We start from the raw sequence: 22,226 nt of genomic DNA on the forward strand, positions 1-22,226 counted from the left end.
GTATAGTACCCTGTTTCGCTGAATATCGCTACACAGCATGAATTTAAATTCTTACTTTTATATGCATAATATTTAATTTAATTTATTGCGTTTTTTAGTTTAATATGTATGTAATATATGCTTATGTTAACCAAATAAGTAAATATTAGTAATAAAATTTTCAATTTTATAAAATAAACTCATCTTTTTCATCCAGTATCTTACCAGCGCAACTTACTCTGTGACTGACGAATATACTCGTCATGGCTCGATTCTGGCGACACAAAACGGTGCGCACTCTTAAACGAGGCCGCCACAGTTAAGTGGTTAAACACTACTCCCCTTTTCATTTACATTTAACGCGGTTCTAAAAACTCATTCTGGTAGGGAGTTGTAAGTTCAAAACAAGGATAGAAAGGAAAGCGTTTCAAAATTAAAAATAACTGCTATAAAATTAAAACACACCTTACACGCACAGAAACGTTATTTCTCTTATTATACTGGCGACAGGATTGATAATATATGCATACAACTCTGAAACGAAATTATTATCATAGTGTTATTTTGAGAGTAAAGGAGGTGTTTTTTCCTCTTCGGAAGATCATTGTTTACAAAACGATCCGAGAAATATTAGCTTTTCAAAAATGCATTGAAAACGCAAAAATACATATTTTCCCTTTCTCATCAAAAATGCGCTGAGGTCAAATCAATTGAGTCAGACTCACAAAACAGATATAAATGTTTTAAATTACTAGCTCCAGTAAAAAAAAAAAAAAAAAAATGTATGAACGTAGTGTAATTCTAACGTTCAAATGTTCAATTTCATGTACCTCTTTCTTGACACATATTTACATAAATTTTAGTGCTAAATAAAAAGATGTAAATAAAAAATTTACTCATCTATCTCTATCAGTGATTCATTTTGTGTAAACTAATTAATGAAACATCGCAAATCTTTTTCTTGAGGCTTTGGCATAACATTCATGTTCGAATAGTATTTTCCATTTATAATTTAGTTAATTTATTTTGAAATACAATTTTCTAATTTCAAATTTCTATCTAAATGTTTTCCCTTTATTTTTCTATAGGGCTATCAGTTATGGGTGAGAGATAAAGGAATAGAGCGAAAGTTGCCTGGGTTAAAGTATACACCGAATCAGTTGTTTTGGATAGGTTTAGCTAATGTAAGTCTTAAATACTTCCTACCACAGCCGAAAGTTATTGAATACTCAACACGTTTTGAACTAAAAGTTGTCTAAATCATGAATATTAAAAACACTCATTAACAATTATAAAATAAGCAATTGCTTCTTACAAACGGAAACGAAACTCGCGGACATCTGGCAGCAGTCCAAATACTGGAATTGAAATATAAATTAATGACCAAGAAATAGGTTTAGCACTATTTTAGTACTTATGCTTGCATTTTTATATTTTAACACGTGTACCTCATTTTACGTCTTCGCACGCTCTATACAGAGTTTGTTTGCACATTTTTAGACGACCTTTGTCGATGCAAAAAACCTGAGAAATGAGCAAAGCCTTTGCCAGGACTCGAACCTGGACCTCTGGAATAATATCTGGACCGTCGAGTGTGGTACTGTAACACCACAAGGCATGCTGGAGGGAGGGAGAAAATACCTTATATACTCCCCCTTTAAAAGGGCGACTGGGGATTAGGGGACCTAATAGCCAAATCCTGATGGTGACGAATAATTGTCCACCACCTTTTAGCTCGGGCGCCACTGCAGAGTCATTAGATTTATCGATGCAGAAAACGGGGAAAATGAGCAACTGTGTTTTAATTAAGGGCACCTTCAAAGATTCACTATACCCCTACACGTTTTAGGAATCCTTATTTGTTAAATGATTATAATGATAGAAAAAAAAGGAATTTCTTGGCGAAAAAAATTATGAAGTGAACGTGAAAGCATGAAACTATGAACTTGCAAAAGCCATATCGGTTACCCAGAGAAACAAAAGAAAATGCGGTAACAAATTCATTAAAAATACACGTTGTTTGTCTTAGATTTGCCTGTGAACTTGAATCCTGAAGTCTATACGAACTGGTGAGAAAATTGGCTAGAAAATGTTCTCGTGTAAAGTGCGAATTTTTAAAATGGCGAAATAAAAACGACAAGAAGCAAACTCTGCCGTAAATAATTATGGAACACGAAAAACGCTAGTAGAATAAAAAAAAAAAAAAAAAAAAAAAAAATTCTTCACACAGTTTGGCGGCTGGAGTTTCTAACAGAAATTAAAACGGGCCTTGTTAGTTTTAGTTAATGCCAGGTTTTCTGAGATATAATTTAATAAAATTTTTAGTAATATTACTGGTCAGCAGCGGGTAGGTAAGAAGAATTACTTGATGCTGGATATGAGAAATTTCTGTACAAATATTTTAAATTTTAATTAACTGATTAAAAATAGTATTTCCTATTATTTTTTGGAAATGTTAGATTGCCACTTAATTACTTTATTGATGTTCAAACTATTGATGTCTTCTTTTATTGATGTCTTCTTTCATTGAAGTCTTCTTTTATTGAAAAGCGAAACTTTATTTTAAATGAAAATGCTTAAATCTAGATACTTTCCTGATTTTAATTGTTTAATTTGTTTTATTTATTTATTGTCTAAACAAAAGAGAATAAACTCGTGAAATTTCATTTCCTTTAAAGTTATTAATTGAAATAATGTCATACATCTGTAGGTAAAAGTAAATTGCTTCAAAGTGGAATATTCTTCTGTTTGAGGAAACTGGAATTCTTTAGCAAATAAGTAGGCAATCAGTTTTAGAATTTATATTTTGTGGAATTTAAGCCCAAGTGTTTTACACCAAACTGGCACTGTGAAACTACTTCAGGGATGTCAATAAACTACTCCGATTTATAAATAACTTAAATATTTAATGAAAACACAAACAGTTACAACACACTATGAAATTATTACATTCGTAGATGCAATTAGATTCACATTATTTATCACATGTATATAAGTTTGCATCTGAGAACGTCGTGTCATGGAAGCTTCTTTCATCTTAATCGCGTCATCGTCTGTCTTTTATCAGCAGTTAAAAAAAAAAAAAAAAAGTTCTTTCATACATCTTGCAGTGCCATCTAATTGTTGTGGACGTTGCCAAATATTATAATTAACTTATTTAAGATTATCAGAAGTACCCAATGCCAGTTATGTTAGATTGAGAGTAATGTATTTAGTAACAGAGCGAACGCTTCTGTTATTAGATACATTACTCTCAATACCACTGTAATCCTTCTCTAATACACCGCTGTAATAGCGCTGTAATCCTTCTTTAATACACCGCTGTTATACCGCTGTAATCCTTCTCTAATTACGATGCAAAAAATACGATTCATAGTCATACATTTTTTAGTCTGAAGCGATATGAAACCCACATAAAAAGTTTCCTTAGAAAAACAAACAAATTCTCTCTCATTATATCAGCAACAATGACACGCAGTTTTTAATGATTTTCGCCTTTCTAATAAAAAATGGTTGTAAAAGCTCAAGTTCCTTCCAATATATCACCTATATTCAATTTTAATCGATTAAATGTAGGAAAAATTGATCATAATTGATCAGAAATCAATAGCGCGAACAAACACACATTCTTCTTTATATATATATAGATTTTGTAAACCATATACACTGCTCGACATTAAAAATGCAACACCAAAAAGGAGTGATCAGAAAGTGATGAAATTTGCAAGAAAGACAGAGACAGCAAGCAGCAATAAGTGATCTTTTTTTCAAAATGATAGTCAGGATACAGAGCGAGAACGGCGTCGGCTCAGTAGGATGTGGGACAACCGCGGACAGCGATGCACGAACACGTCTAGGCATAGAGTTAATAAGAATGCGAATGGTGTACTGAGGGATGGCTCTCCACTCTCTTTCAACCTTTTGTCACAGTTCGTCTTCTGAACGAGGCAGGGGCAGAGTCTGCAAACGGCGTCCAATCACATGCCTCACATGTTCGATTGGTGACAGGTCAGGAGAGTACGGTGGCCAGAGAAGCATCTGTATACCTTGCTGAGCTTGTGTGGCAGATGCGAGCACTGTGTGGTCGGGCGCTATCCTGCTGAAAAATTGCATTTGACAGCCCCTGAAGGTAGGGTATTGCCACCGGCCACAGAACATTATCCAAGTATCATTGGGCCGTCATAGTGCCCTGAATACGAACTAGAGGTGACCTGGAATCGTAGGCAATAGCGCCCCAAACCATTATGCCACGTTGTCGCGCGGTGGAGCGTTCCACAGTTACTGCCGAATTAGATATGTCTCCACGTAGACGCTACACGCGTATGCGGCGACCGTCACTGGATAAACAGAAGCCGGACCCATCTGAGAACACGACGTTTCGCCATTCTGTCATCTACATCGCTCCAGTCCGGCACCATTCTAAACGTTGGAGTTTAAGCTGTGGGGTCAATGGTAGTCTTCTTAACGGGCGCCGTGAGTGCAGGCCACGTTCAAACAATCGACGGGAAATGGTTCTGGTCGACACGGGAACATCCAGGATATCTTGCACATGCTGCAAATTCGCGGTACAAATGACTTGCGGAACCGCCACAGCTTGTCGGCGGATGCGTCGATCCACGCGTGCTGACGTCACTCTGGCTGTACCTGCACCTTTCCTTCTTCCCACATTTCCTTGTTTCAACCATGTTCGACATAGCCGATGCACCGTGCTCGCATCCATGTGGGTTTCAGCTGCAATTTGACGTAAGGACATACCCGTCCTTCTCAGTCCGATCACCATACCCCTCGTAAAATCGTCTATCTGGCCTGGAAGTGCCTTCGTTGACGGCGGCCTGGCATTCTCTCCTTTTACACGTATCCTCCGGGACAAAAACCAACTTTCTTCGATAATTCGTCTGGCAGAAATAACGACACACATATTGCCCATTCTGCACGTTCCTTCGCTTATATCTTACTTCACGTGCGTCGGAGAGCTGCACATTTCACATCATTCGCATAACTCAGTCTACTCTAAAATTTGCATAAATTTCTGACCACTCCTTCTTGGTATTGCATTTTCAATGTCGAGCAGTGTAAATTTTTGATTAACATACTCTACGATTTGAAAGGGAGCAGCAGTAACGCTTTTCGAAATAAAGCTTTTTTTACCTCCAAGACTTTTGCCACTCATAAAATTAAGTGCGAAAATTATTATTTTTAGAGTTTTTAATTAATATCTCGGCTGATGAAATTTGTAAGAAGATGGGAGCAGTTGAAATAGCACATTTTCTGAATCAGGAATAATGTATTTAATATTTGGCAATGCTATTTTAATTTCATCGCAAAACTTTAAAATTTTTTCTTAACAAACTCTACGATTTGAAAGCGAGCAGTGGCAACATTTCTCGAAATAAAGCAAACTTTTATCTACAGTTACGAGACTGTCGCCACTCGGGAAAATGAGAGCGACAATCAGGGTTTTGAATTAATATCTCTGATTTGAGCCTTTTTTTCTGAAAAAAGTGGACCTCGACCATGTTTAGAACCCAGAGAAGAATAGTTCGAAGTTTGGTGACGATAGCTATAGTAAGTAATAACTGATTGAACCGCGAACAAACACACAGACAGACATTCGTCTTTATATAGATGGTTCATTGGCTAATTTTGGATTAACAGAAACGCAATGGTTTTCCTAGGGGGATATTGAATTTAATCTACTTCCTCTTGGTAACGTTGAGTCAGAGTTTGATTGACTTCGTCTTTTTTGTATATTTTTCTATAGTTTTTAGAAATTCGTTTGGTTTAAAAATAATTAGTTAATGTTTTTTATTAGAAAATTTTGGGATTTTACTGGTTTCCATTTTATGTTTCATGTCTTTGTGTCACTTAAAACTATTTATTACCAAATTGTTATCGTGTATGTGCATTTTTCTTGTTTCTATTATTTTTAAGTGTAATCTCATGAAAATACCTTTTAAAATTAAAAATTCATGATGTAATCAAATTTATTCTCAGAAGCGTGTATAAATTTTAAAAATTATTTTATTGTTCTATTAAAAATCTATTATTTTATTGAACACATTTCAGGCATGGTGTGACAATTTAAGACCAGAAATGCTGAAATATTTCATTTTGTCAATGGTACACAGCCCTCAAAAATTTAGGTGAGTGAAATAAGAAAGCTTTTATTTTAAATTGTAAAATTATTTCTAGAATAATATTGAATGTTCCTGAATATAAGTGTGTTGTTACTAGCATGTTAAAGGATTGAAATCATATTCTACACAAAGGTATTTAAAATGCTTATTTTCTTATAGAGTCAACGGAGCAATTTCTAATCAACCAGAATTTGCAAAAGAATTTGGTTGCAGAGCAGATTCAACGATGAATCCAAGAAAAAAGTGCGAGGTTTGGTAGAAGAGTCAACTGAATACGCTACATAATAAATAAACTAAATTTTAGAAAATATTTTATTCGTAATTTTATTTTGGCGTTATGATGAAACTTGTATTATCTATCTATACATATTATTTACATGCACGTAACTAAATATTAATTTTTAAAACTATACTGCACATATTACAAAATTTTATTTTAATAAAAGATAGAAAATCTTGTTGCTGATGATTTTTAGTATTTTTATTCTAACCATAAGAAAATTTTCGCATCTGATATAAAGTCTATTTGTTATGCCTTTGGTTAGCGTATAAACATAAAAGAAGGAACTCTTCCACAGAGATATTCATAATCCTGCAAATCACACTTAAATCAAACACAATGAAAATAGACCTGAAGAAAGGAGAACAGAAATTCATAACCGTAATTCATAATCAGATCTTTCACAAACAAGTAATAAAAACCGTGATTTTTTAATATGCAGTCATCATATATTCCAGAAATTTGACAGGCAATATCAAACGAACACAATTTTTGATTATTTAATTATTTAGGGCAAAGTACTCAAGGACCAGCACCCTAAAGATAGGGAGCTTTCTTAAAATATGCGTAACAGAAACTGGCTCATATTCACGGTACACCTAGGCTAAATCACTTATCTCCCAAGCAACTAGGCGGCTCGTTGAAATTCGAATGTGCAATGAAAAAAAAAAAAAAAAACTACATTCTCTTAGGAAGTGCTTCACGAAGGCATCCCTTCCTTAATGGCAATAGCTCTTATATGTTTCTTGTATTGACAATAAACAAACAAGCATGCGACTGTGATTGCGATGTGTAATTTACATAATTATAAAAATTATTGCTCCTGATAATTTCGGTTACATAGCCTAGGGAGATTTTAATCCTGCGTTTGCATCAGCCTGAAATAACAGCATAAGTTATAAACTAATCCTTTGTTAACCCTTTCCGGCACGCTACCTTTTAAAGTCTGAGTTTTGCTAATAGGTAGGCAGGTTCAGGTTCAGGTTCAGGTGGAAATGTAGTGGGACACCCAATGTTTACTATAAGTAATGTAGGTATAGTCCCACTACACTTCGGTTTATTTTTAAAGTAATATTCAAAATAGTAATAGGTAGGCAGTCTAATTAGGCTTAGAGGAGTACACAAGTAAAATTTTGTGAAGATAGCACTTATCATTTTAAGTATGTGGTGTGCCCAAAGCGGGCACACTGATTGAATAGAGCTTCGAAACGAGTGCTGAAACGAGCATTGTTGTCAATTAACTGACCTATGAGATGCGGAGAAACAAAGAATACAGACTCTCAGTTGTCCTAGAAGATCGGTGAGCCCGATCTGAGCACACCTAGGGTTCGCCGTTTAACTTTAGGCAAGATTTCAAAGTAAAAATTTAAAACTAATATAGAATAAGGAGATTAGCATACAGCTAAAAAAGTAACATATACATATCTTTTCAAACAATTCCTTTTATACCCTAAAAAATATCTGGAAGATTTCTTTGAAAAATGACAGTCTTAAAAAACTAAACATGGCTAAAATATATGGATTGGTTTGTGTTAAGCTGCCGTCTACTATAAATAAAGAAGGTTCAGAGTAACCTATAGTAACCTATAAATCGTTTTTTATTCAGTTTTTCTGCGCGTGCAGAGGGAAATATTTAGGTGTGTCCAGACTGGGCGCACTGTGCCGCAAAGGGTTAAATGCTATCCATATTTTCAGTAAATATGAAAAAATATGTTTCAATAAATATGAAAAAATAGTTAAAGCGGAATGTGACTGCGGGAGCTAATTTGGGCTGTTTCGTACTGAACTAAATACGCATAAATTTGTTTAATAAATATGTGTGTTTACGATGTTCGCCGAAAAATACAGAACGTGGATTTGAATTATTTGATTAAGGGAAAACTAAGACTATAGAAAGGAATGCCTTTGTGGAGGATTTGTTATTGAAACTGGTCCGTGTTTTAATATTACACAGGAAATAAATCACCGGAGCTTCATTTATCTTCATAGTCTTCCCGTTTTAACAATGTGATCCGTAACAGAGCTAAATTAGTTTTCATAATCGTATCCGATTTATTGCCCAGCTTAGTTGGTAGAAAAACATATAGTTTATCATTAAATACAACACTCATTTTCAATTAATAGTTCCTCTCTTGAAACAAGATTACTGAGATACAAAATTTGAATGTTTCTAGAAGAATAATACTTAATTAATTACTTTAATAATTATTTTAAGTGTCACTTTCTGCAAGTACTGCATTTGTTCAATGACCACAGCAAACCGCATTTCGAAAATAGATTAGGAAGTATTTTTAGATAAATTCTTGGAAGCACTAATATCTTCTGGTTTAAATTCCAGAGAATATAGTGAAATACTAATGGCGTTAGTTCATCTAACGCAATGTGAGGCTAGAATAAACCTTTCCACGAAATGAGTTTCTCCTTTTCATACAGTGGGAAGTATCCTAGACGAAAAATGTATCGTTAAAACTGATGTCCCGCCTAAGTACGCAGGATTTTTGAAATGAAAATGTTCGTGCTGTTTGTCCAACCAATCATATATCAAGAAAACAAACATGTATTTCTTTCGACGCACTGTCATGGGTAGCTTGTAGGTGTTATAAACTGTCACCAAAACGATAACTTTTCTTTCGACTCATTCGCTACTGTTTCATTCGTCTTTATTACATATACAAGTCTTTATTATATGTAAAAAGCACATAAGAGGCCACCGATGTAAACGACGTTATAAAGATGAAAGATATTTTTCTTATTTTTCTTTTTTGTGATAATTTTCTTAAATATCTATGTTACTGTGTTCCAATCTCACAATCTGCAAAAATCGTTCATAATCATCATTAAATGTTCAAATTAAATTGTCATTTGGACTAATTTATGTATTTCCCTAGACATTAAATTATTCAGCCATTTTATAAAGTGCACTTACAGTCATCAAGGTAAAAGTTCTCCACTTAAGTATTTTCCTCCCATTTCTTGTTCTTCATGCTATTGTATTTTGGATGGTCATCCGTAAAATTTTATCTTTCTATAGAACTATTTCTACTGGAAGTACACAGGCGTTAAAGTCGTTCTAAATTTCTTAAGGTGCTCATTTATTTATTTATTTAGCGACAAGTAACTTTTCGCCCTCAAAGGTCAGAGCAGTCAGTTGAATATCGTTTTTTATCTTCAATATGTTCCTTCGGCCTGAAACCATTTATATTTGCAATATGTTCATCAACCTTTCATTAGCTCGAAACATATGGACGGATGAAAGATGCCATTCAGAATCAGTCTTTTATTGAATGGACAATGCGTATGCAGCAATAAATAACCTAATGCTGAAAAATTAAATTGTCATTTCTTTTCTGTATTGCGTCTTCGTCTGCGGTAAAAAATCATTTTATTTGTACATGACCCTTTTTTTTTGGTGCAGTCGATACATCTGCTGAATGTCAAATTTCCTCATAATGAGAAAAGCAGCATTTATACGAACAATGCCCAACAAGTTTACGAGCATTGTGTAAATTTCTGCACATGTGTTCTGTCAACCGCAGTGTTGTCACATAAAAGTTACTGTTGACACTCATTCCTCCTGTCCTGTTTATTTAAACGTGCATATTGGCATAATGGAAGAACAAGCTTTTCATTAATTCAATCAAAGACATTTTCATTACAATTACTAGCTATCGGATAGAGTTCGTATAGTTTATGCAGCACCATCTGTATTTGGTCGCATTGGGACAAACCCACTTTATACCTTTAAGTTCTTAGATAGTGAGATTGTTAAGTTTTGCAACTTGAAAGAAATATTGGAATTGTTTTCCTATCTTTAGTAGTCATAATTGCAAACAGGCGCACGAAGGTAATAATAACAAACAGCCGTAATGGAAATTATAAAGGACGTTCTTTGTAGACTGTTGGTGTTGACAGGTAAGTACAAACTACATATTAAATTGTAAATTACTATTGTAAATGCTATTATATTAATTTCAAATAATCTGTAACTGAAGCATTTCACTATTAGTACCATTGAAAGTATTGAATTACAATTCCTGAGTCGGTGTAGTGATGCACCCACCTGCATAATGTGTACTTGATCAATAATAACGATATGTTGCCGCTGTTATCAATCTTACTTCCCTGACTATGGTCAGCATAAATCCATGACATTCATCGTGGCAAGGAGTCAAATGAGCCTTGAGCACCATACAACTGACAGCCCGACTTTAGTTCAGCTCCGCCCCAATTCCGAGGAACTGTACCCCCAGTGGGAGGGGGACGTATCCGAAGGTCTTCAACCAATCTATCCCTACCACAACTTCTCGAGAGGATTTCGGCTCGCCGCCTGTTTAGATTGCCCCATGCCGCATAGACATTATTCATTAACAAAGATCGATGCCTTATACTGTTTCCGAACCCGGGCCCATCGGTATGGAAACCAGAATCACTAATCCCTACCCGGTTGGGCGGTAATCATGATATAAATCAATAAATTTAACTTTTGTATATTTAGTACTGAACGGATTAGAACTAATCTTTAGGTAACAACGCTAATTTCCGACTGTTAGTGCTTGTTACCAAACGCATACTGATATTCTGCATTCTACTTCAAAATCTTCAGTCTGATAATTTGACTGTAACTAATGGATAAGAAACATCGGGTAACATGCGATATGGTACCGTGCTTTTCATAAAATCCATCGGAAAATATTTGGATTTTAATATCATTGAATGAACTTGAGCAAAAGAGATTTTAAGAACAACGGGAGATGTCAAAATGAATAACATTCATTGAGTATTAAAAAGATGATGTTCTTGAAAGGAAAACTTAAAGTTAGATATAATTTAATCTTCTACTGAAGTTGGCTCTAGAAGAAAAGCACTGTTCTTCTATTATAAAGGCAGTAAAATTGACCAAAATATAAATGTTTGAAAAGGTAATAAGGAAACAACACCAATTATTATTCTTGAATGTAATTTACATATTTGCGAACAAAAAATTTTAAGCTTTCTGAATAGCATACCTCAGAGTTACGAAGCATAACTTTATATGTTTAGCATAAATTTGATTGTAATCGTTAAAGCGATATAAACTAATTTAAAAAGTGATTTGAATTTTTTTTTTTCTTTTTTTCTTTTTTTTCTTTTTTCTTTTTTTTTTTTTTTTTTGTCAATTTTAATGAAATTTTGCAATTTGTTTTCTTCACAATACTTGAAAAGTTAATAACATAAACCGTGTAACATGAAAGAGCAGAAGTTAATGAGCACAAAATTTTCACAAGCAATTTCTACGTAATCTTTACTTAGTCATGTCAATTTATTCTCTAGAAAATTCAGTATAAATAATCAAAATAAATGGCATCTTCTGTAGCGTTTAAGAAGTGTCGGAAGCCAAAAAATTCTTCAAAAGATGCTGATTTGGAATTTTTGCATTTTCAATTTCTCTACACTTTTACCTTTGTAAAAACACCATACTTTTACCTCTATGAAAATTAGGACTGTAAACTAGTTTTAATTTGTCATCGAATAAATAGGGATTTTTGCATAATGCGCTTTTCTCCAAACGCGATTTTTTATACTCGATTAACCTTTTCTCATGAACTGCTGCTCAGTATATAAATTTTCATGGCTTGTTTATTATGTTTCCTAATGTTAACTGAAGGGAACTTTTTGAGATAAACTAAGAGAAAAAACTTCAATTTTTCTTTTTTTTTAGTCCTAAAGGGAATGTTTTTCGATATTGCTGTTAAACTGAATTTAATGGTTTAAGTGCTAAGAACGTGATATGCAATAACTAAAGGTAACAGACAAAATGTTTAAAATGTTCCTGAAGGACTATTGTTTTCGTTTTGCGATTTTGTGTTGGTTCATAATAAATGTCCATTTCACTTTTCAAACTTTTGCCACCAAATGTTAGAGCATTATATTTGAAGCATTATATTTGAAGAAATTAAATAATGAAAAATCTGCATAAATGTATGTATATTACTCGCATTGTAATAAAACAACGGTACATAAAGCCATCAAATTATGAATGACGTAATCCTCCTGCGAATAAGGGCATGTAGAAGGCCAAATTTTAAATTTGGAATTTTTGTTATTACCGATTTCATATTTTGTAGATATTTAACGAATTTTTGATTAACAAACTCAAGGATTTCAAAGCGAGCAATGGCAACGGTGTACAGAAAAAACATTTTTATCTGCAGCGCCCAAGACTGTGTATCGGAATTTCTAAAGGATATGTTCAATTTAAAACTGTTTTGTGATATTGCTCTTAAACTGAATTTTATGGTTTAAGTGCGAAGAACGTGATATTTAATAAATAAAGGTAACAGACAAATGTTTAAAAAACGCCCCATTGGACGTAATTTAAAAACAGAATCCTTTCAGATTTTTTTTTTCGAGAAAAGTGCTAAATTTTACTATGCCTAATACAATATTCTATAAACTATTCTAAAACTCAAAATGTTTGAATAGCTCATTTCAGTATAATCTGAGAGGGGTACTGTAATTAGACAAAAAAAATTCAAACGTGTATCTACAGCAGATTTTGAGAAAAGGTATATCGAAAATGGCCAATTGAACATTGTCGGAATGGGGGTTCCGACTCCCCTTAAAAGGCCCTACAAATTCGAGTAGTGTCATCTATGGTTGTAATATGCTAATCTCAATATCTTAATTTTTCTGTCTATTCAATCAACTTCAATTCACTAATATTTAATCTGTCCTTTATAATTTATTATATATTTCTTATTTAGTATAATTTTTAATTTTCATACACTTTCTATAAAAATTGATTCGATATTTCGTATAAGAGTTTAATTTTCAATGATACGGAGGGCAGTTAAAATTTAATAAATCAACATCTTTTCGTTAAAAACCCATTCGGAACTTCAGTTATTGAAGTAGACAGCTCATCCCGATAATAGGAAATTCAAAATAACTACACTCTACACTATCTTTATGGAAGCCCAGACAGGAAAGTGGTTACCGATTCTGACTACTGCAAGTGAAGGGCTTGGGTTCGAATCCCGGAGAAGGCATTTATGTATTTTGTTTCTTTCTGCACAAGAGGCAGCGGTGGCCCACCTATCATGTACCTCTAATAGAGGTCACCTCTTCTGGCCTTAATAATGGCCGTCTCCTATAAACGACTAGAGCCCGCCATTGGAAGAAAACAAAGTTGCCTTTGTTTCTTTAGTCAAAATGCCTAATTATTGTAGAGTAAGGTAGATTTATTTTTCTTTTATACAGTTTTGTTTTATAAGAGATTATGCATTTTAATATGCTTAAAATATGCAGCATTTTAAAGTAAGTAAACAACTAATTCTTTATCCTCAAAATCACACGCAAACACCCACGTCCGTAACACACAAAATGTAACACACAAAACGTTAAAAACGCAGCTTTAGGCGTAATATAAAACCTTAAAGCTTTCAGACATTTCTCCTTTTCTTATTTTAATTTTCTTGAAACCTATTATTTAAAGGCCATTTAAACTGTTCCTGAAATAATAAGGATACAAAAATCTGTTTTAACATAGGAAAATAAGTTTCTGATAAATCGATGTAAAATGAGATGTAAAAACAGTATGGAGCATGAAGAATAATAGACATTGGCTTTGAAACACTTAAACCTAAAAAGCTAGTTGCTGTAACATATGCTCTTCATTTAAACTACTCGAAGATTAAAGAATTTGATATCAAGAGTTTGAGCGTGAGTAAATAACTGAAGCAAGAATTATCGAAAAACGTAAACCTGGAATTCATTCATTCCCCCAAAGAAATGTTAATAATATGACGTTTAGCTGCTAAGATGCGTGATGGCCATTTAGACGCCCGCATATTTTACGTGAGGGTATTTTCCGCAGTCTGCTGCAAAGGTAACAAAATATTCTTATTATCTACTACGAAAACTTTCAAACAATTTCCTTTTTATTTACAGTGCGTAGATCCAGATTGCATCTGGACACGAATGAAGTTTCATTGTTTGAAACTGATTTTGCTGAAATTGTTTTCTTTGAAGCAGGGTGCAGACTGTATTTCATGAAATTTGTTGAGTTTGAACCCCTAAAATTTACGGACAAATATTTCATTAAAAAATCTGATGTGTACACCACATGACTTTCTTGTACGGAATATTAAATTATAAGAATTTTTCCTACATTTCATTTAAGCTTATTTCCTCGAATTGCATTAGAGATGTATTTCTCATTCAATTAATTCAGTCCTCACTTCGCAACAAGGCAAACATTTACGTAAAAACTCAAAACATCTTCATTAAAAAACTGAAAGATATAGGAAAGCATAAAACAACAAATACAGTTAAAACAATTAAAAAAAACTATTTTTACAGTTAAAATTACAGTTTCTAAGCAAGCAATTCCGCCAACTGGGAAAGAGGCATAGTTTTTAGTGCACAAAGCTAAAAGTTTCCTTTTGGCCCCACTCAGCAAAAAGGCACTGAAGGAGCAGAAAGATATAATTCACTATTCTGCTAAGTTTTAAATGTAAACAAATATGGCTGCTGTAGGAAAAAAATTAGGCTTAGCCGCCTAAACAAATTTTAAATTGTTAATAATTCTGCAACTGTTGCATGCAGATTAACTAAAGGCATGAAATCATTAACCGAAAGATAAGAACCACATAGTTAACTCATTTTTAAGGTGAAAACTGTACAATTTACCAACATATAAAAATAAAAACCGGAGCTCACTGAGCCGAGTAACAGAGTGGGTACTTATATATATACTTTTGGTGCAGCCTATTGCAAACAAAAAAAGGAAGTGCACAGCTACATGTAATAGCAGTCCTGTATACAAAATTTCAGCGCTCTGCGACTAATCTTTTTGTGTTATGCGAGATACATACATACGTACCAACTTAGAAAAGTCACGAAAAAATCTGTTCTCAATGCATTTTAAATACATTTTATAGTGAGTTTAGGAAAAAAGAGACCTTTATTCTGTCTTTACAGAATATATTAAAAATATTGTTAAATTGCATTCAATACCTGTCAAAATGGATATTTTCGTTGAAATATGATACCTGGAATGTTTCGCGATTACATTACTTCCTTTACTTCGTACAAGGAAGTAAAAATGGGTTCAAATCATATTTTTTCTGTTTCTAATTTACTATATGAAAACTCTTATAGTGGCTCACCATATTATTATATTTGTATAAAATTAAACAATTGCAATGAGTACAGTACAAGACGATCCAATGCAAGAGTGGATGTGATAGCAATCAATTTTTGCTTCACCATTTCACATAGTAGTAGTTTATTACTTAAATACGGTGTACTTGAACATTTTTACAATCACAATACAATTGTGATGCACCAAAATTTTCTCACTATGTTCGGAAGATTCATAAAACCAAAAATATAGTTTTCAATTCATTCACTTTCATAGCTTGAAAGAGAACGAATTGGAAAAACGCTCTTCACATATATGGTGTGTGTGTGTGTGTATGCATCAAAATGTGTCATGTATCTATCTACCTCTCCAGGTCGAGAATTTCTGAAAATAGGTCATTTCCAAAACCATAATTGAATGGTGTACTGAAAAATGTCATTATTAATGTTCTCCCAGCTGACCACTTTCAAAAAATCTTGAATCATGAGGGTATCGTTTTAGGGAGATTTCGTGATGTATGAACACATAAATCAATATATTTCATAATTGCTAAACGAATGAATTTTGTTTTTCAGATTCCAGTAGAAATTTCTATGTGCCAACCTCCACAAATCTTCGTCTGTTGCCTTTTAATGTCTCTTCTGTATCCGATCTCTGTCTGACACCCTTATGTGTTAAAGAAGGTAAACACTTTCATTAGTTTTTTACTAGAGGTTATTTCAAATATGTTATAATTGTCTCTGTTTCTTCTCAATAACACTTGCTCATTTTTAGTACAACCTCAAATGTAGCGTGTGTTCTTACTTGCTCACACCTACATGGCTCTCTGACCTACTTAAGGATTCCTACGGCACATGAACATACATTGACATTCAGAACTACTGTAATCCAATGAAAACGTAATTAGTGAATGACTTTTCTTATATCTTCATTTTTTTGAGTATTCTTGAGAAAAAGCAGGAAAAAAAATTCTAAAACTTAATTTCGATCATCTCTCTCAGTTCTAAAAATAAATAATATTTATTGCCACGTAAAGATGCAGAAGGCTTTGCATGTTCTGCTTATTAAGTGTACAGAAAGCCTTTTTGCAAAATCAGAGTTGCGTATTCTGCCTTTCAGTGGTATCTTTTAATACTATAACGAAACATTTACATCATCATAAATAACAGACTTTGACTTCACAAAGCGGTATATCGAGCTATTAGAAGGAAATAAGGATATAAAAACTTAGGTTAGAAAATTAGACAGAAGTTGAAAATTACAGACAAAAGCGAAAGAAACCCAGACTTTCTCTCTATATATACATATATACAGCAGAGGGGTTACAAATTTTCTGGAGATAAAATGCACTTAAACGAATGGATAAACACATACATATGCGTGGCTTTCCTGACGCGGTAGTGACGACCCAAAATAAAAAAAAAAGGAAGGACGCGAACAGGATCAGAATATATGTTTAATTATGCTTAGTGCAGCGAAAACCAAGAAATAAGAACAAAAACAAACAATCGCCACCAAAGAAGATACCGTGGGCGCAGCCCGACCCACCAAACCAAACAAGTAGGTTATAAAACCAAAAGGACTGCACCGAATCCAACCACAAACGAGCACGACCAGCAGCCCCGCCATGTCCCAAAAATGAATAGGGGCCATCAATTAAACACAAACGAGAAACAAAAGCCCGAGTTACCAAAAGAACCCCGTCAGATGTTAGCGGGGTCACATAGTCGGCTCCCAAAAACCTCTGAATCACAGCGCCGAGTGCATGCCGCACGCTAGTCCTACACCCCAAGTGGCCACAGCAATGTTTACATTTTACAGAGTATAACAGCCTTTGCACATGTTTACAAGGTTCCGTGTAACAAAAGTTCAATAGTCGGTATTATAATACAATACTCATTATTCTGGTAATTGTTAAACAGTTCCAGCGCCCAGAGTAAAAAAAAAAAAAAAAAAACGCTAGTATAAAGAAACTAAATAAACCAATAAGAATACATTCAGCCGAAAATACTTCATAATAACTCTTTTCAGTATTGGTTGAATATAGACGGCGTAATAGGCTAAAAAGAAGAGCTAATAAAAACTAACTAAATAAATTATATATTGATAAAAACAAAACCAAAATGTAAAAGAAAAGGGGATCACGAATATACAACATACATAAAAAACCAAATAACAAGGAACAATACATAAAAGTACAAAATCAGAACTCGCGCTTGCATTTCAAAGAACAGAAACGTACGAAAACGTCAAGTTTCAATAACTGATTCCCACCAGCCCTGCAGCCCAAACCTGAAGAGATGTCCGGTTAAAAATTGGTTAATGCCTATGTCATTATGCACAATATGGTTTTTCCTTATTATATTTTTACGTTTCAAATGCCTTACTTTCCTTTCAGAAGAAAATCATTTATTTTTCTAATCATAAAGTAATTTTCTTCAATAGGTCTAATAGCAATACTTCTTGAAACTTGAACATAGGGCGTCTCCGAGACACTCCCCAGGGCAGCTTCTTTGGTGAGCACATCTGCCCTCTCATTTCCGTTATACCCTCATGTAACTTAACCAAAATTAATTAAAAAAATTACGTAAGGTCTCTATAAATATTCTTAATACCTATAATCATTGAATTATTATCTATATATATAAAGAAGAAAGTGTGTTTGTGTGTTTTCTCGCGATTGACTACAGATATCGTCACCAAACATTCTACCACTCTTTTCTGAGTTCTGAAAAAGGTCGACGTCCACTTTTCCAAAAACAAAGTAGCTAAAATCTGAAATATTAGTTAAATACTCTAAAAACGCTAATTTTCACTCTCATTTTTCCGAGTGGCAACAAACTCGCACTCTGGAGATAAAAATCTGCTTTTATTTGGAAAATTGTTGCTAGTGCTCTCTTTCATAGCGTATAGTTTCTTAATAAAAATTTCTAATGAAATAAAAATAGCATTTCTAAACATTAAATGCATTATTTGCAATTCCAAATATTTGTGGGAAGCCATTTCGCCTGTTCCCATTTTCGTACGACTTTATTCAGTCGAGTTCTTAAGTAAAAACTCTGAAAAACTACTTTTCGCTCTATTTTTTTCCAGTGGCAACAGACTCGCGCGTTGGAGATAAAAACGCGTTACTTCGAAAAGTGTTGCCTCTGCTCGCTTTCAGATCGTTGTGTTTCTTGATAAAAGATTTTAAGTTTTACAAAATCTATGTGTGTTTTCTCACGTTATTTATATATAATCAATTATGATCAATTTTTTGCCCCATTTAAGCGACTGAAATAGAATAAAGGTGAAATATTGAATGGAACTTGAGCTTTTACTACCATTTAAGTAGAAAGACGTAAATTATTCAAAACTACGTGCCATTGTTGCTGATATAATAAGAGAGAATTTGTTTACCTTTCTATCGAAATTTTTTATGAGGGTTCCATATCGAATCAGATTGAAAACTGTATGACTATGAATCGTATGTTTTGTATCGTTATTAGAGAAGGACTGCAGCGGTACCGTTGTCTCTGTTGTTAGATACGCTACTCTCAGTCTAACTTAACCGGAATCGGGTACTTCCGCTAGTTTTCAATATTAGTGAGAGTCTCTAAAGAAGATACACAATCTGTGTAAATCTAAAATATAGAGGTATAATTAAAATTATTTTCAGCATTCCATTTAAGAGCATAGAGAACTGCACTGAGGTCGGTTTGATGAAGTGAATTATACTAGTTTCTAACTCCAGTCGACATGCAAAATCTTTATCAAAATAAACAAATGCTGAGCCCAATCCACCCTCAAAACCGAAACCCTCAGTAATGATTTCATACTTTCTCAGATCTTTATTATAGACATTATAAAGAATAGAAATACGACATGCAGGATGTATTAAGTGAATACTGAAAACAGAAAATGGATTTGAGAAAACCGGAATAATATCATAATTAATAGCATTTAAACTACCATTTCTTTAAACTTCTTCATCAAAATAGTACCTATAAATAACACATAAAGGCGGTGTGCCAGCAAGACACATGGGGTCCCCCGCCTGTGACCCAATGCTGTAATCCTATATATAACAATGGGTAACAAAAAAGATTATTATAATAATAATTTAAAAATACTATATCTCTTAATTAAAATATTAGGTGAATAACTTCTCTTACAAAAATTTATAACAAAACCAGTAAGTTTTTGAATTTGATTGAAATGATAAATAAAATTTAATTTTGAATCCGAATAAACACCAAGGTATTTAATTTCCTTATTAAATTTCAAAATAGTACCATTAAACCTAAGTTTTGCAGGCCGAGCGTGGCGACCAACTTTAGGATAAAATAAAAACTGTCTTTGCAGCATTTGAAATCATTTATTCGCATGTGCTCCACTGATTCGAAATACTAATAAATATCGTTAACTAATTTTTGGTGCTACTTTGGTAGACGGTTGCACGGATTTTTGGCGATTTACGTTGGCTCAATCGTTGGCGCGGTTTTTACGATCGTCATCCATCTTGAAAAACGCTGTTTTTACGTATTTTACGCATAGTAAAGTATTCTAAACTTTAAAAAAATAAATATCGTTAAAAGTAATGGATTACGTTTTTGTTGAAATGTCGATTTTTATGGTGGCAGGCAAATGTAAATAAATACATTTACTATGAGTATAAAATACTAAAGTAAGGTTATTATTACATTCATACATAAAAGAAATAGAACAAAAACACCGCTATGAATAAATACACCTCTATAACAAATATTCTGTAACCAATCTGGGAACTGATTACATCACGAAAAGAATTAAAGTTATTTAAATAATCATTCATTATAAAATCATTTAAAAATTCAAAATTAAATTGTATTTTAATATTTAACAGTCTTAAATAATGTTTAAAACATTAGATTAAATTTATAGATTGTACTAGTACTTTGCAGGCGAATCATTGGTAAACAATGGGGCCTTAACCCAAAATCTACTCTATGGATTTATACTGCCATAGTCCGGCCAATGCTTTCTTACGGATGCGTGGTCTGGATCAATGTTATTAACAAAAGAACATATTTAAACATTTTACAAAAGGTTCAAAGACTTGCTTGCCTATGCATTAGTGGGGCTTTAAATAGTACCCCTACTGATGCATTAGAATTTTTATTGCAAATTCCACCCTTGAAATTATTTTTGAGCGGAAAAGCAATTAAAGCCATGTATAGGTTGAATAAAAATGGCACATGGTGCCAAAGGACAGGTTTCGGTCATAAAAGCCACCTGAAAAGCCACATTGACATATGCCTGGACTTGGGCAATGAGATCCCTATAATCTATATACCCAAAGAGGCAATTACTAAAACAATAGTTCCAGATGAACTATTCTCAAATTATATACCAAAAAGGAATGAGATAGAATCTCTAATTGGCCTAATTTCAACAGGATAAATTGAATGTTACACAGATGGATCAAACTCCAACTTCACCGGAGCTATTATAAGAACCAAGGGATCTGGAAAAGATTTCATTAGATTTCACCTATACCTTGGTAAACTAACAACTGTTTTCCAAGTCGAGGTTCTGGCGCTCAATATGGTCGCCAGGAAGCTCTTAGCTAAAAATACAGTTGATAAGAACATATATATTCTCTCTGATAGCCAATCAGCCATCCTTGGCCTGGCTAATCGTGTCAAATTACAAAATTGTGTTTTGAACTGTACTCAAGATCTCAATTCTCTTTCTCAGGCCCATAACACCATTAGTTTAGTCTGGGTTCCAGGTCATTCTGATTTTGCTGGAAATGAACTAGCTGAGAAAGTAGCTAAAGATGCTTCGCAACTACCCATGTCTGGCCCAGAACCATTTTACCCAGTTTCATATCAAACTGTTAAAAAAGAAGTAAGAAGCTGGATAAAGAACAAACATGATGATATATGGTCTAAGCTATCAGACTGTGCTCATTTTAAATTGGTGCTCAGTACACTTAACTTATCAGGTAAACTCATACACCTCAGTAGAACTAACTTACGCCAGGTAATTCAAATTGTTATCGGACATGCTTATCTGGCCAAGCATCTCCACAAATGTGGTCTTATCGAATCTCCTCTCTGCCAAGTTTGTGGAGAAGAGGAAACACCTTTTCACTTCCAGGGACGATGTCCGGTGTTTTCTGTCCGTAGAAACAAATTCCTTGGGTTTCTCTGTATTAGCTTTGAACAAGCCCTTCTATACAAAGGGCTCTCTGGCATAATAGGGTTTCTGATGTATACTAAACACCTACAGGTAAGATGAATTTGAAACCATCAGAAACAAGCATTGAGACGCCCTGTGAGGTTTTTTTTTTTTTTTTTTTTTTTTTTTTTTTTATGGTGTGTGTGTGTGTAAAGGAAACTATGCAGGGATTTCTCTCTCATAGCTGTGTTTTGGAATATAATTTGGAAATAGATATCAAATCTTTATACACCACCTGGCCATTTGGCTTGAGAAAGCACCTCTGCCATCCTTATTTAACTAATTAATTTATTTATTTTTACTTATTTTTTTAATTTTATTTTAGACTCACCATCGAACCCTTGTTTGGTCAAGAGTTTGCGTTTGGTGGTTTGGGAGTGATTAAATCGGCTCTTCATCCAATTGGGAAGTTTGCACGATTTAACAGACACCCTGAATTTAGAGATGGGATCTTTTGCTGATACTATATATTTGGTGTCAGTTTGAAACCTTATCTATTTAT

The 22,226-nt window shown here is 33.7% G+C and overlaps 3 protein-coding genes across 4 annotated transcripts in view; 2 read left to right on the forward strand and 1 right to left on the reverse strand.

Moving 5' to 3' along the window:
• Positions 1-6,542, forward strand: part of LOC118191219 (neprilysin-2-like) — a 54,313-nt gene extending 47,771 nt beyond the window's left edge. The window contains exons 7-8 of the mRNA XM_035362020.2: positions 6,046-6,122; positions 6,276-6,542. Of these exons, the coding sequence (XP_035217911.1) occupies positions 6,046-6,122; positions 6,276-6,375 (177 nt within the window). The 3' untranslated portion in view covers positions 6,376-6,542. The remainder of the gene's footprint in view (positions 1-6,045; positions 6,123-6,275) is intronic.
• Positions 1-22,226, reverse strand: part of LOC146998342 (uncharacterized) — a 255,903-nt gene that overhangs the window by 18,507 nt on the left and 215,170 nt on the right. The gene's annotated exons all lie outside the window — the stretch shown is intronic.
• LOC118191220 (endothelin-converting enzyme 1-like) overlaps positions 9,637-22,226 on the forward strand; it is a 121,257-nt gene continuing 108,667 nt past the window's right edge. Inside the window, exons 1-2 of one of the 2 annotated variants that reach the window (XM_085814140.1) lie at positions 9,637-10,308; positions 16,096-16,203. In XM_085814140.1, coding sequence (XP_085670266.1) covers positions 10,263-10,308; positions 16,096-16,203 — 154 coding nt within the window. In that variant the 5' untranslated portion in view covers positions 9,637-10,262. The remainder of the gene's footprint in view (positions 10,309-16,095; positions 16,204-22,226) is intronic. The other variant, XM_085814139.1, reaches the window with a different exon arrangement.

Source organism: Stegodyphus dumicola, chromosome 3, assembly GCF_044657685.1.
Source record: "Stegodyphus dumicola isolate Sdum_Otavi_A_Nest chromosome 3, ASM4465768v1".
Taxonomy (NCBI): domain Eukaryota; kingdom Metazoa; phylum Arthropoda; class Arachnida; order Araneae; family Eresidae; genus Stegodyphus; species Stegodyphus dumicola.